The sequence below is a fragment of the Lontra canadensis genome, unplaced genomic scaffold (genome assembly GCF_010015895.1).
Source record: "Lontra canadensis isolate GAN:19392208 unplaced genomic scaffold, GSC_riverotter_1.0 scaffold24, whole genome shotgun sequence".
Lineage (NCBI taxonomy): Eukaryota > Metazoa > Chordata > Mammalia > Carnivora > Mustelidae > Lontra > Lontra canadensis.
In genome coordinates, this window is record NW_022631018.1 from 1,140,100 (window position 1) to 1,153,948 (window position 13,849).

The 13,849-nt window shown below is 35.5% G+C and overlaps 1 protein-coding gene across 3 annotated transcripts in view; it reads left to right on the forward strand.

The window, feature by feature from the left end:
• The window catches only part of TDRD5 (tudor domain containing 5), an 86,417-nt gene that overhangs the window by 43,135 nt on the left and 29,433 nt on the right, over positions 1 to 13,849 (forward strand). For all 3 annotated transcript variants that reach the window (XM_032862606.1, XM_032862605.1, XM_032862604.1), the window contains exons 8-10: positions 8,656 to 8,861; positions 10,105 to 10,322; positions 13,244 to 13,456. In XM_032862606.1, the coding sequence (XP_032718497.1) occupies positions 8,656 to 8,861; positions 10,105 to 10,322; positions 13,244 to 13,456 (637 nt within the window). The remainder of the gene's footprint in view (positions 1 to 8,655; positions 8,862 to 10,104; positions 10,323 to 13,243; positions 13,457 to 13,849) is intronic.

Below are 13,849 nucleotides of genomic sequence, written 5' to 3' on the forward strand. Positions count from 1 at the left end.
CATCTGACTTTTGGTTTTGGCTCAGGTCATGGTCTCAGGGTCATGAGACTAAGCTCTGCATCAGGGTCCATGCTCGATGGGAAGTTTACTTGGGATTCTCCCTCTCCCTCTGCTACGCCTCCTTTTTTTTTTTTTTTTTTTCCCTCTCCTCTCTTTCAAATAAATCTTAAAAAATCACTGTTGATATTTTGATAGGAATTGGATTGAATCTGCAGATTGCTTTGGGTTGTGTCGACATTTTAACAATATTCTTCTAATGCATGAATGTGGTATATCTTTTCATTTGTATATCTTTAATTTCTTTCATTGGTGTTTTATATTTTTCAGGGTATGGGTCTTTCACTTGGTTAAGTTTATTCCTAGGTATTTTGTTCTTTTTGGTGCAATTGTAAATGGGATTGTTTTAATTTCTCTTTCAGTTACTTCATTATTAGTGTACGGAAATGCAACAGATTTCTATATATTAATTTTGTATCCTGCAACTTTACTGAATTCATTTATTCTAATAGATTATTGATGGAGTTTTTAAGGTGTTCTGTATATAGTATCGTGTTATTTGCAAATAGTGACAGTTTTAGTTCTTCCTTACCAATTTGGGTACCTTTTATTTCTTTTTCCTTTTTGATTGAAGTAGCTAGGACCTCTAGTACTGTGCTAAATAAAAATGGCAACAGTGGACATCCTTGGCTTCTTCCTGAGAGGGAAAAGCTTTCAGTTTTTCACTATGGAGTATGATGTTAGCTGTGGATTTGTCATACATGTCCTTTATTATATTGAATTACGTTCCCTCCATATCCACTTTGTTGAGATTTATCATGAACAGTTGTCGAATTTTGTCAAAAGCTTTCTCAATCTATTGAGATGACCGTATGGTTTTTAACTTTCATTTTGGTTAATGGGATGTATAAAGTTGGTTGATTTGTGGATATTGAACCACTCTGGCATTCCTAGAATAAATCCCACTTGGTTGTGATAAATGAGCCTTCCAATGTGTTGTTGAACTTGGTTTGCTAATACTTTGATGAGGATTTTTGCCTTGTATTTTCATTAGGGATATTAGGAAAACCTATAGTTTTCTTTTTTTGGTAGTGTCTTTGGTTTTGGTATCAGGGCAATTCTGGCTCATGGAATGAATTTGGAAGCATTCCTTCATCTTTTATTTTTTGGAGTAGTTTGAAAGAGTAGGTATTAAACTCTTTATTTAAAGGTTTGGTAGAATTCACCTGTGAAGCCATCTGGTTCTGCACTTCTGTTTCTTAGGAATTTTTTGATTACTGATTCAATTTTGTTACTAGTAGTTGGTCTGTTTATATTTTCTATTTCTTCCTGATTCAGTTTTGGGAGATAGTATATTCTCAGGAATTACCATTTTCTAGGTTGTCCAGTTTGTTGGCATATAATTTTGTGTAGTATTCTCTTAGAGTTTTTTGTATTTTTGTAGTGTTGGTTTGTTTTGTGTTTCATTTTTGATACTATTAGTTTGAATCCTCTCTTTTTACCTTAATAACTCTGGCTAAAGATATATCACTTTTGTTTATCTTTTCAAAGAAACAGCTCTTGGTTTCATTGATCTTATCTATTGATTTTAATCTCCATTTCATTTATTTCTATTCTCACCTTTATTATTTACTTTCTCCTACTAACTTTAGGATTTGTTCTTCTTTTTCTAGCTCCTTTAGATGTAAGTTTAAAGTTTGAGATTTTTCTTGTTTCTTGAGGTAAAGCTGTATCCTTATATACTTCCCTCTTAGAACTGCTTTTGCTGCATCCCAGAGATTTTGGATCATTGTGTTTTCATTTTCATCTGTCTCCATCCATTTTTTAATTTCCTTTTTGGTTTCTTTATTGATTCATTTATTTAATAGCATGTTGTTTAGCTTCCATGTGTTTCTGTTTTTTTGCAATTTTGTCTTGTAATTGATTTCTAGCTTCATACTATTGTGTTTGGAAAAGAAGCTTGATATAGTTTTGGTATTCTTAAATTTATTGAGTCTTATTTTTGGCTTAACATGATCTATTCTGGAGAATGAAAAGAACTTGAAAAGAATGTGTATTCTGCTGTTTTTGGATGGAATGTTACATTAATATTTGTTAAGTCTATCTGGTCTACTGTGTTTTTCAGAGCCATTACTTCCTTATTTTCTGTTTGAGTGATCTGTTCATTGATGTAGGTGGGTGTTAAAGTCCCCTACTATTACTGCATCATTATCAGCTTCTCCCTTTATGTATTCTATTATTCACTTAATGTATTTAGGTGTTCCTATGTTGGGTGCATAGATGTTTACAATGGTTATATTTTCTTATTGAATTGATCTCTTTATCATTATGTAATGCCTTTATTTGTGTCTTGTTATAGTTTTGTTTTAAAGTCTACTTTGTCTGACATATTGCCACCTTGGTTTTTTTCTTTTTAAAATACTTCCATTTGCATGGTATATTTTTTTCCGCCCTTTACTTTCAATATGCATGGGTCTTTAGGTCGAAGTGAGTCTCTTGTAAGGCAGCATGTAGATGTGTCTTAAGGGTTTTTTTGTTAGTTTGTTTTTTGTTTTTAATCCATTTGTTATCCTGTGTCTTTTGACCGGAGCTTTTAGTGCATTTACGTTTAAAGTAATTACTGATATGTATATACTTATTGCCATTTTGTTAATTGTTTACTGGTTCTTTTTATGGTTCTTCTCTGGTCCTTTTTTCCTCTTTATCTTTGTGATTTAGTATTTTTTTAGTGTTATGCTTGGATTCCTTTCTTTTTATTTTTTGCATATCTATTATAGGTTTTTGTTTTCTGGTTACCATGAGGTTTATATATAATATCCTATGTATGTAGCAGTCTATTTTATATTTTAAGTTGGTGGTTGCTGAAGTTTGAACACATTCTAAAAACATAAAATTTTTTTATCCGCCCTCCAAGTTTCGTGTATATAATGTCATATTTTGTATCTTTTATTTCCTGGACCTTAAATAATTTTTTAGATGTAATTGATTTTACTACATTTTTCTTTTACACTTTCATACTAGTTTTATAAGAGATTGATTTACTACCTTTACTGTATGTTTGCTTTTACTCATTAAATTTGTTTCTAATTATTGCCTCTTATTCTCCATTTCAAGTAATCCCTTTAACATGTCTCATAAGTTTCTTATAGTGGTGATGAAATCCTTTAACTTTTGTTTGTCTGGGAAACTATTTCTTCTTAAATTCTGAATGATAACTTTGCTGGGTAGAGTATTCTTGGTTATAAGGTTTTTTCATCGCTCTGAATATATCATACCATTCCTATCAAAGCTGCTACTCCTATGGGGTTTCCTTATATGCAACATGTTGCTTTTCTCTTGCTGATTTTTAGCTTCTCTATCTTTAATTTTTGACATTTTAACTAATTTGTATCCTGGTGTGGAACTCTTTGAATCCATCTTGTTTGGGCTCTTTGTGATTCCTGGACTTGGATGTCTGTTTTCTTACCCAGGTCAGAGAAGTTTTCAGCTATTATTTATTTAAGTTATTTTTCTGCCCTCTTCTCTCTCTTTCTGTTTGGGAGCCCTGTTATGTGAGTGTTAGAATGCTTGGTATTGTCCCAGAGATCTCTTAACTTATCCTCATATGAAAAAGTACTTTTTTTGTTCAGCACATGTGCTTTCCATTACTCTGTTTTCCAGATCATTGATATATTCTTCTATACCTTCTGATCTGCTGCTGATTCCCTCTAAATGTATTTTGCATTTCAGTTATTGCATTCTTCAGCTGTGATTTTTTTTTTAATATTATCTCTTTGTTGAAGTTTCTCTGAGTTCATGCAGTCTTCTCTGAAGTCAAGTGAGCATCTTTATGATTATTTTCTTGAACTCTTTATCAGATAGATTGCTTATCTCCATTTGGTTTAGTTCTTTTTTGAGGTTTTGTCTTACTCTTTCATTTGGGGTATATTCCTTTGTCTCCTCATTTTGTTTGACTCTCTGTGTTTGTTTCTATGAATAAGGTGGAAAACTACTTCTCCTAGACTTGGAGGAATTGCCTTGTGTAGGGGCATTACTATATAGACTATATGTGTCAGGCAGCTGGTCGGCTGGAGCTTTAGTGGGTGCAGGCTGGGTGTCCCAGGGCACCTTGCTCTGGGACCACTCTGGTGTGATGGCTGGAGCTGAAGTGGGTACAGACCAGAGGATTCTGGTGCTCTCTGTGCACAGTATGTCCTGGAGGTACAAGTGGAGCTGAAGTGAATGTTTGCTGGGGCTTCTTGGAGTGTTGTGCATAGTGCGTACCCTAGTGAATTATCTATAGCTGAAGTGGGGATAGGCCTAGAATGTTCTGGAAGATGCAAACCTGATTTTTATTTGTCCCTGAAAGGAGAAGGAAAAATAAAGCATTGCTCATGTAATATTCTTAATGTAACCACATCAACCAAACAGATTACACATTAGCCTCAAAAACACTTTGTATATGATGACTATTCTTTTTGGTGATATTTATTGTAGTAAGGTTAACCTGTATCATTAATGAAGACCATCTAAATTTTTTTATTAACATAATAATGTGTTATTTTTTTCAGGGGTACAGGTCTGTGAATCGTCAGTCTTACACAATTCACAGCACTCACCATAGCACATACCCTCCCCCATGTCTATCACCAGCCACCCCATTCCTTCCACCCTCCTCCCCTCCAGTAACCCTCATTTGTTTCCTGAGATTAAGAGTCTCTTATGGTTTGTCTCCTTCCCTGGTCCCATCTTGTTTCATTTTTCCCTCCCTTCCCCCCACAACCCCCCATGCTGCCTCTAAAATTCATCATATCAGTGAGATCATATGATAATTGTCTTTCTCTGATTGACTTATTTTACTTAGCATAATACTGTCTAATTCCATCCACGTTGTTGCAAATGGCAAGATTTTGTTTTTTGATGGCTGCATAGTATTCCTGTGTGTGTGTGTGTGTGTGTGTGTGTGTGTGTGTGTGTGTTCCGTTGTGTATAGCTTAAAATCTGGAATTGTGATATGTGTGTGTGCGCGCGCGCGTGCATGCCACATCTTCTTTATCCATTCTTCTGTTGATGGACATCTAGGGTCTTTCCATAGTTTGGCTATTGTGGACACTTCTCCTGTAAACATTCAGGTGCACGTGCCCTCTCAGATAACTGCTTTTGTATCTTTAGGGTAAATACAGTAGTGCGATTGCTGGGTCATAGGGTAGCTCTATTTTCAACTTTTTTAGGAATCTCCATACTCTTTTCCAGAGTGGCTGCACCAGCTTGCATTCCCACAAACACTTTAGGAGGGTTCCCCTTTCTCCACATCCTTGCCAACACCTGTCGTTTCCTGACTTGTTCATTTTAGCCATTCTGACTGGTTTGAGGTGGTATCTCACTGTGATTTTGATTAGTATTTCCCTGATGCTGAGTGACCTGGAGCACTTTTTCATGTGTATGTTGGCCATTTGGATGTCTTCTTTGCAGAAATGTCTGTTCATGTCTTCTACCCATTTCTCGACTGGATTATTTGTTCTCTGGGTGTTGAGTTTGCTAAGTTCTTTATAGACTTTGGATACTAGCCCTTTATCTGATATATTATTTGCAAATATCTTCTCCCATTTTGTCAGTTGTCTTTAGATTTTGTTGACTGATTTCTTTGCTGTGCAAAAGCTTTCGATCTTGATGAAGTTCCAATAGTTCATTTTTGCCCTGGCTTCCCTTGCCTTTGGCGATGTTCCTATGTAGAAGTTGCTGTGGCTGAGGTCGAAGAGGTTGCTGCCTGTGTTCTCCGCAAGGATTTTGATGGATTCCTTTCTCACATTGAGGTCCTTCATCCATTTTGAGTCTATTTTCGAGTGTGGTGTAAGGAAATGTTCCAATTTTTCTGTAGGTGGCTGTCCAGTTTTACCAACACCATTTATTGAAGAGGCTGTCTTTTTTCCATTGGACATTCTTTCCTGCTTTGTCGAAGATTAGTTGACCATAGAGTTGAGGGTCTATTTCTGGGCTCTCTATTACGTTCCATTGATCTATATGTCTGTTTTTGTGCCAGTACCATACTGTCTTGATGAAAGACAATTTCATTCTTCTGTATGTGTTTGTCCAATTTTCCCAACACCATTTGTTGAAGAGACTGTAATCTGTTCCATTGGACATTCTTTCCTGCTTTGTTGAAGATGAATTGATGATAGAGTTGAGGGTCCATTTCTGGGTTCTCTGCTCTGTTCCATTGAACTATGTGTCTGTTTTTATGCCAGTGCCATACTGTTTTGATGGTTAGAGCTTTGTAATAGAGCTTGAAGTCTGGAATTGTGATGCTGCCAACTTTGGTTTTCTTTTTCAACATTCCTCTGGCTATTTGAAGTCTTTTCTGGTTCCATGTAAATTTTAGGATTATTTGTTCCATTTCTTTGAAAAGAAATTGGACCATCTAAATTTTTTAAAGATTTAAGAGAAGGAGGGAAAGATAGAGTGCACCAGTGTGGGGAGAGATAGAGAAAGGACAAGAGGGAAAGCTGACTCCGAGCTGAGCACAGAGCCTGATTTAGGGCTTGATCCCACAACCCTGAGATCATGACTTGAGCTAAAACCACGAATTGGATACTCACCCAACTGAGCCACCCAGGTGCCCCAGTAGACCATCTGAATTTTTAAAATATACTTTTTTCCTTATCCAAATACTTGGATAACTCTGAAGAAATAAATAGTGATCTGATGGGGAAGCACCAGATCAGTGGTTGTTAACTCTGGCTGTGCATCAAAAGCTCTTTTAGAAATACATGAATACTTGGAATAAATGGGTGTGTATTGGGACCTATCACTTGTATTTATTTTTAAACAAACTTTTTGTTTTGGGATAATTTTAGGTTTATAGAAAAGTTGCAGAGATACTAACAAATTCTCATATGCCCTTCATCCATTTCCCCTAATATTAACATTTTATATTGCCATGATATATAAATATACCAAAACTAAGAAATTAACTGACACATTACTAATAATGAAACTCTAAATTTTATTTTGGTATTACCCTTTTTCCCACAATTGTTCTGTTTCTGGATCCATTCCAGGATACCGCATTGCATTTAGGGCACTTGATTTTTGTTTGTTTCTTGTGTTTTTCTTTTGACTTAGCTTTTTTTTTCTTTTGAAATTTTTATTGAGAGTATTACATGTTTATATACATTTATAATGAATGAGTGCAGAGATTCCATGTACTTTTTCCTCTGTTCCCTCAGTGGTCATGCTAAATGATAGTATAATATGATACTGTTGACCCTTGAACAATGTGGGTTTGAACTTAGGTCCACTTAAATATGGATTATTTTTGGTAAAATCAGTACAGTACTGTAAACGTAGTTTCTCTTCCTTCTTTTTTTTTTAGAATTTTTTCTTTAGTTTTATAAGAATACAGTATATAACATATGACATACAAAATATATGTTAATCAACTGTTTATATTACGGTAAGGCTTCTGGTCAGTAGTAGACTATTATTATAAAGCTTTGGAGAAGTCAAATATTATATGCAGATTTTTGATGAAGGGGGGCTTGATGTCTCTAACCCCTGCATTATTCAAGGGTCAATTGTACTTATACTTTTATAAGCTTTTAAAAATGATTTTGATGGGTAGTAATTTTTTGTCCAAAATATTAGTGTAGCTTTGCTGATTTTCCTGATTATTAAAATAACTCATGTTCATTTTATAAATTATCACAGGTGAGTGTAAAGTTGGAAGTGAATAATTACCATTATTTTACTTCCCCCAAAAATGCTGTTAAAGTTTTTACATAGTCTTCCAGATTTTTTCAACATGTATGTAAGCTTAGCTAGATTTTTGGAAAATTTATAAAAGCAACATTTACTTATTTAAACAATTCTAGCAATGTAGAGTGGTAACTAGTAATTTTTTTAATGGGTCCTTTTTGGACCTTTTGTATATAACATAGTTATCATATGTATAATTTTCTTGCACAAAACAGTATTATATAAATGTATAAGTTCTTGCTTTTTATACTTCATATATTATGGATATTATTCTATACCAGCATAAATAAGTTTATTTCATCCTTTTTAACTACATGTAATTCTTCTTTGTGACTATATCCCTTTAATCAGTCTCCTATTCACAGGCATGTAGAGTGCATTTTTTTATCATTATAAAAGATACAGGTGTAGATACCTTCATCTTTGTGCACTTCTATTCGTTTTTCTTCGGAGTCACTATAGTTTTAGGTCTATTTGAAGTCTGTTTTAATGTGTCAACCTCTTACAATCATCATGCATATGTAATTTGAACAAAATATATGATTGACTTGGTAATTCCCTAAAAATTAAGGCTCTGTGTTATGGAATATTAAGTAGTCACATACATTGTACATTAAGCAACAATGCACATTCACTGCTAAAGCTGAACAAAAAATGAATTGAAATCAGGATATTGAAAAATAAAACCTTTAGTCAAAGTTACCTTGCCAGACTTACCCTGTCCCTGCCAACATAAATAATTTAAGATTTGTTCCCTTCTAGAACTTCCTTTTATCTCTCCATACTGAAAGTTCTGCAATGACAGGTTCATGTCTCTCTCATTTATCATTATTTACCCAGTGCCTGGCCCATAGAATGTACTTGGTAACAGTTATACAGATTGTTATAGTAGCTACCCACAATCTGCTCTATTGATCATTTCAGATGGAGACGTTTCATCAGTCAGAAATTCATGTTTAGTTCAATCAGATAAGAAAATAGAAGTCAAAGCTTATGTCTCCAGTCCCCCTAGAAATTCACTGTCTACTGCTGCTGTCACGGAGACTGCATGGGATTGTCCTAAAAGCCATGAGGAGCCAGAACAGAAGATTTGCAAGAAGCCTAATCTGGTGGTAAAGCCTGTACAGTTGGTAAGATTTAACGACTTTGTATACTGGAGATTCAGCATTATGAAAAGTAACTGAATGAATTTTTCTTTAAACCAAAATTCTATTTTAGAAAATATTTATTTTATAAATATATTATAAAAATATTTATTTCTTGATAGATGATTTCTTAGAGCAAAGATCTGGTCTGAAGTCACCTTAGGCGGCATTTTTTCTGGTGTTCAGTCTTTGTATGACTAATTTCATTCAGGTCTCATTTTAAAGTTTTCAGATGGCTTTAATGATTTGCCAGTTTTCTCAAGAGGTTACAGCCAGTGCTCAGTCCATGTTTTTTAAAATGTGGGCTGGAGAACCCTCGAGGGCTTCAGAGGGAATAATCGAGGAGCTTTGTTTTTGCTGTATGTCTCAGCTGCTGCAGTGGCCCCCGCCCCTGTCCTCAGTTATAGGGTGCTTTTCCTTTTTTCTTTTTCATTATATTCCCGCACAATTCTCCTTTTTTGTGTTCTCCTCTTCTGTTATTTATTTTATTGTTAAGGAATTAATTGCTTATTCTTCTTTTCTTCTACCATCTATACCTGGCTTCTTTCATGAAAGGAAAACATTTTGTTTGCATATTTTCTAGAGAACAAGAGAAAGGCCTAAAGGAAAATAAGATATTTTAGAATAAGAGTGTTTAAGAAACCCTATTTTTGGTTGGAAGACTAGTGTGAAATTTAGCATTCTTTAAAGTTACCTTTGTTGGTAGGGCTGGGTAAGATGATAGTCTATATTGCCTCAGTCTGAATATTTTAAGTACCATATTTGCAGTTTTGTATGGGGCAACTGTATAACATACTTTTAATATCATAAGGCAGTAGTTTTCATATATTAATGTAGTTAGGATCACCTAGGGAATTTTTTTTTAAGATTTTATTTATTTGATAAAAAGCACAAGCAGGGGGAGTGGCTAGCAGAGGGAGAGGGAGAAGCAGGCTTCTTGCTGATGTGGGGCTCCATCCCAGAACCCTGGGATCATGTCCTGAACTAAAGGGAGATGCTTAATCCACTGAGCCCCCAGGCTTCCACCTAGGGAATTTATGAGTGCATAATCGGAGGCCCCACTTCCAGGTACTCTGTTTCAGTCTGTCCTGGCTAATGCCTAAGAGCCTTCATTTTTATAATTTCCCCGGTGATTCTGATAAAAACTCATGAAATATATTGAGAAATGTCACAGTTTGAAATGCCACTTAAAGTTTTAGAGCAGTTTCTTTTCTTTTTTAACTTGTAGCAAGTAGAAGTTAAGTCACAGCTCAACCTGGCGATGGCAAATCGTGATATCCCACCAGATGCTGTACGGGACAAGCAACTATGCAGACTGCCACCATTAGATACCAGTACCCTTGTGGGGGTCTTTGTGGAGTATATCATCTCTCCAAGTCAATTCTACATCCGAATCTATAGCAGGGATTCATCAGAGTTACTTGAAGACATGATGATTGAGATGCGGTAGGAGTCCGTTGTTTTCAGTGTATTTTTCATGTATCTCGTTCTAAATCAGAAGTTCTCAATGTTTTGTTTTTAGGGTGGTTAAAAATTAAGGACTCGAGAACTTCTGTTTATTGATATTTATCTTAGAAATTAAAACTAACATTTACGTATTTTTTGTCTAAAAATAATGTTAAGTCCATTTGTGTAAATATGAATAACAGTTCTGTGAAAAATAACTTTTCCAGAAATCAGAATATTGCCATTGTTCTACATTTTTGTAGATCTCTTTAATTTTAAATCTGTCTTAATAGAAGAAAGTTTGATTTTAATATCTGCTTTTGTCTTTAATCTCTTGAGGTACATTGTTTTGGTCGAAGTATAGGAAAACATCTGGCCTCATACAGATACATAGTTGGGAAAAGGAGTATTTTAATAGCTTTTCCAGAAAATTGTGAATCTTCTTTGATATTTTCAGAAGATTTGTGAACATTCCAGAACTTGGCAAGTGGTAGTTTTTTAAAGATTAGTTGCAATGTGGAATTTGAACTTTTCACACTCTACTGTGTTAAATCCATTAGTCTTCCTTTGCACCTTGAATGAATCCAGGATTGGTTATGCAATTGCAGGCTCCAACGCAGAATTAAAATGCAAGGTGCCAAGTTTAAAAACCATTAAGAATTTCGGGACAATGGCAGAACATTAAAGCAAGCATAAGGCCCTTGATTTTTTTTTTTTTTTTAACATAAGACCCTTCTAAGTGTGGACTCAATGCAGCTGGTCCTGAAAGAATCTTTTACCCCCATTAATCATTTTAAAACACCATGCATTGGTAATTTGGAAAATACTGGTTTGCTGAGTTACGTAGATCTTCCACATTTATTAATATCACCACTCATCTCATCAGAGAAGTATTAGGGAGCTGTCAAGCTCGTGGTGGTAGACGCAACATTTCCAAAATCCTAATTTTCACTTGAAAGCCTTAAATTTTATCAGTGATGACAAATACTCTCAGTGTTTTCTTTGAAGTGACAGGCTCATCTCATTTTTTTGAGAAAATGTGTGTCAAATACCTAAGTCTGAATAAACAAAGTTTGATAATGGTCCTTTCAAGCAAAAATGGTGTTCCATGAGAACAATGGCTAGTTCATTTTCCAAGTAAAATATTCCACAAAAAGAGTAGCTAGTTCAATTCACAACTCAAATGTATAAGTGCTTTTCTGTAAGACAACTTGAGAAGTGATTTCTGTGTATAGTACTTCCACTTTTGTCACATAGAACGTTGAAAAGATGGTCACTCAGTGGTTGAGATTTAATAAAACTTAATTTTTATTTATCAAGGACATTCTTAAGTGACATTGGCTTCTTTTTTTTTCTTTTTTTCTTTTGTCATGAGTGCATGGCAGTGACATGTAAATGACAGCTAGTAAAGTTGGTGCTGTTGCCTTGATTTGGCTAAGGCACCTTGCTTTTATACCATCACTGCAAATACTAACACAGTGAAAAAGGCAAATTGCTATTTTCACAATAATAAAGAAATATTAAATTAGTCTTTATTTTATGGACTTGTTGAAAGGGCATCGAGGTCCCAGGGCTTTGGAGAACTACTACTCTAAATTAATCTCTTTTCTCTGGGGGAAATGATGCCCTTTCTTAGTAAAAATCATGTAAAATGTGTACATTTCCCATCGCTTTAGATTTATTCAGGAACAACAGTATCATTTTTGCATTATTGTCACATGTAAGAATAATTTATTATATACTTCTCCAAGAGCATTCCATTTTACCACATTATATACTTCATAGCTCTCTTACCCAAGAACACCTGGCATTATGTAAGTCACATAATAATCACTCAGTACAAATATTATCATATATTCCACTTCAGTATGCCTATAAGATTTAGTATGTTTTAAAGCACAATTGCTGGCTCTGTGACCTTGAAGTTACTTTAACTCTCTAGGCCTAGTCTCCTTATCTCTAAAGTAGGGATAGTAATAGTACCTGCCTCACAGAGCTGTGAAGATTAAAGTACTTAGAATGGAGTCTGGCTCAAAAGTTGGCGGCTGTTACTGTTAATACCATATCTGCTGTGTGCTTGGGATGTTGAGGCATGAGGAGTATGAGGAGAAGACAGGCATGGTCTTTGCCTTTGTCAACACCATGATTGTCTGGGAACATAGGGGATGTGTGGGGCATTGCATGAGGTGGTAATTCTGCCTGGGCAGGTAGAAGAGAGTTTCACAAAGGAGGTGCTTGAGCTCTGCTTAAAAAACAAGTAAGAATTTGCCAGTCAAGGAGGTGTGAGTGGGTATGTGCAGACAGTCACTGGCACCAAGGCCAGCGTTGGCATTAACGACAGGAGCAGCATCGTGCTCTAGGAACAAGTAGGGGAGTGAAGTCACCACTGTGTGAGGTTGGGTGGACAGTGACCGAAGGTGAAACTGGAATACTAGGGAAGAGCTGGAGTTGGGTTACATTTTGTTCAGAGAGTATGAGCTTAAAGGAATGTGTAACTTTTTATTTGAAGAAGTTTATTTGATGAGGAGAAGGGATTTGGATAGAAAGAGGAAAATAAAATTAATTAGTATTTTTTTTAAAGATTTTATTTATTTATTTGGCAGACAGAGATCACAAGTAGACAGAGGCAGGCAGAGAGAGAGAGAGAGGGGAGGAAGCAGGCTCCCTGCTAAGCAGAGGGCCTGATGCGGGGCTCGATCCCAGGACCCTGGGATCATGACCTGAGCCGAAGGCAGAGGCTTTAACCCACTGAGCCACCCAGGCACCCCTAAAATTAATTAGTATTAATAAACGTCGACAAATCAGAAATCGTAGGGATTCTTTTCCTTTCTGCCAAGATTTTCTTGCTCTTGATATGTCAGTAAAAATGATCTTGGTCTTTTCTTCTCCTGCGTGATTCCCTGTATTATGGAATTCTGTAGGCGCTGCTACTCTAATCAGCTGGTTTCTGATCGGTACGCCATGCCAGAGTATTTCATCCAACCAGGACATCTCTGTTGTGTAAGGATTTCTGAGGATAAGTGGTGGTATCGGGTCATTATCCATCGAGTCCTTGGGAAGCAGGAAGTTGAAGTATTCTACCCAGACTTTGGAAATATTGGAACTGTTCAGAAGTCCTCCCTGAGATTTCTCAAGTGAGTTAACAAATCTTATTAAATTATTCTTAAGTTTTGAATCCTTGTGCTGAAGCCACATGGAGTTAGGATCACTTTTCCTTTTCTCTTGCCTTCCTCATTCCATTCTTCCCTCCTTTCCATCCCTCTCTGTTCTTAGTGCAGGTAGCCTTGGCATGCAGTTCCTTAGTTTCACAGGGAGATTATAATCTCTTATGTCTTCTTTCACATGACTGTGAATCTGAATGGACATATAACTAAATTCCAGTCTCTTATTAAGAAAATGATTTTTTGGGTCATGCTAAGTTATATTTATATAGTAGGAAGGTTGGTTTGTTCCTACCTATATTTTAATTGCATGGCTTTCAAAGATTATTATGTTTAAAAATTTTATTTCTTAGATTGCTTTGAAGT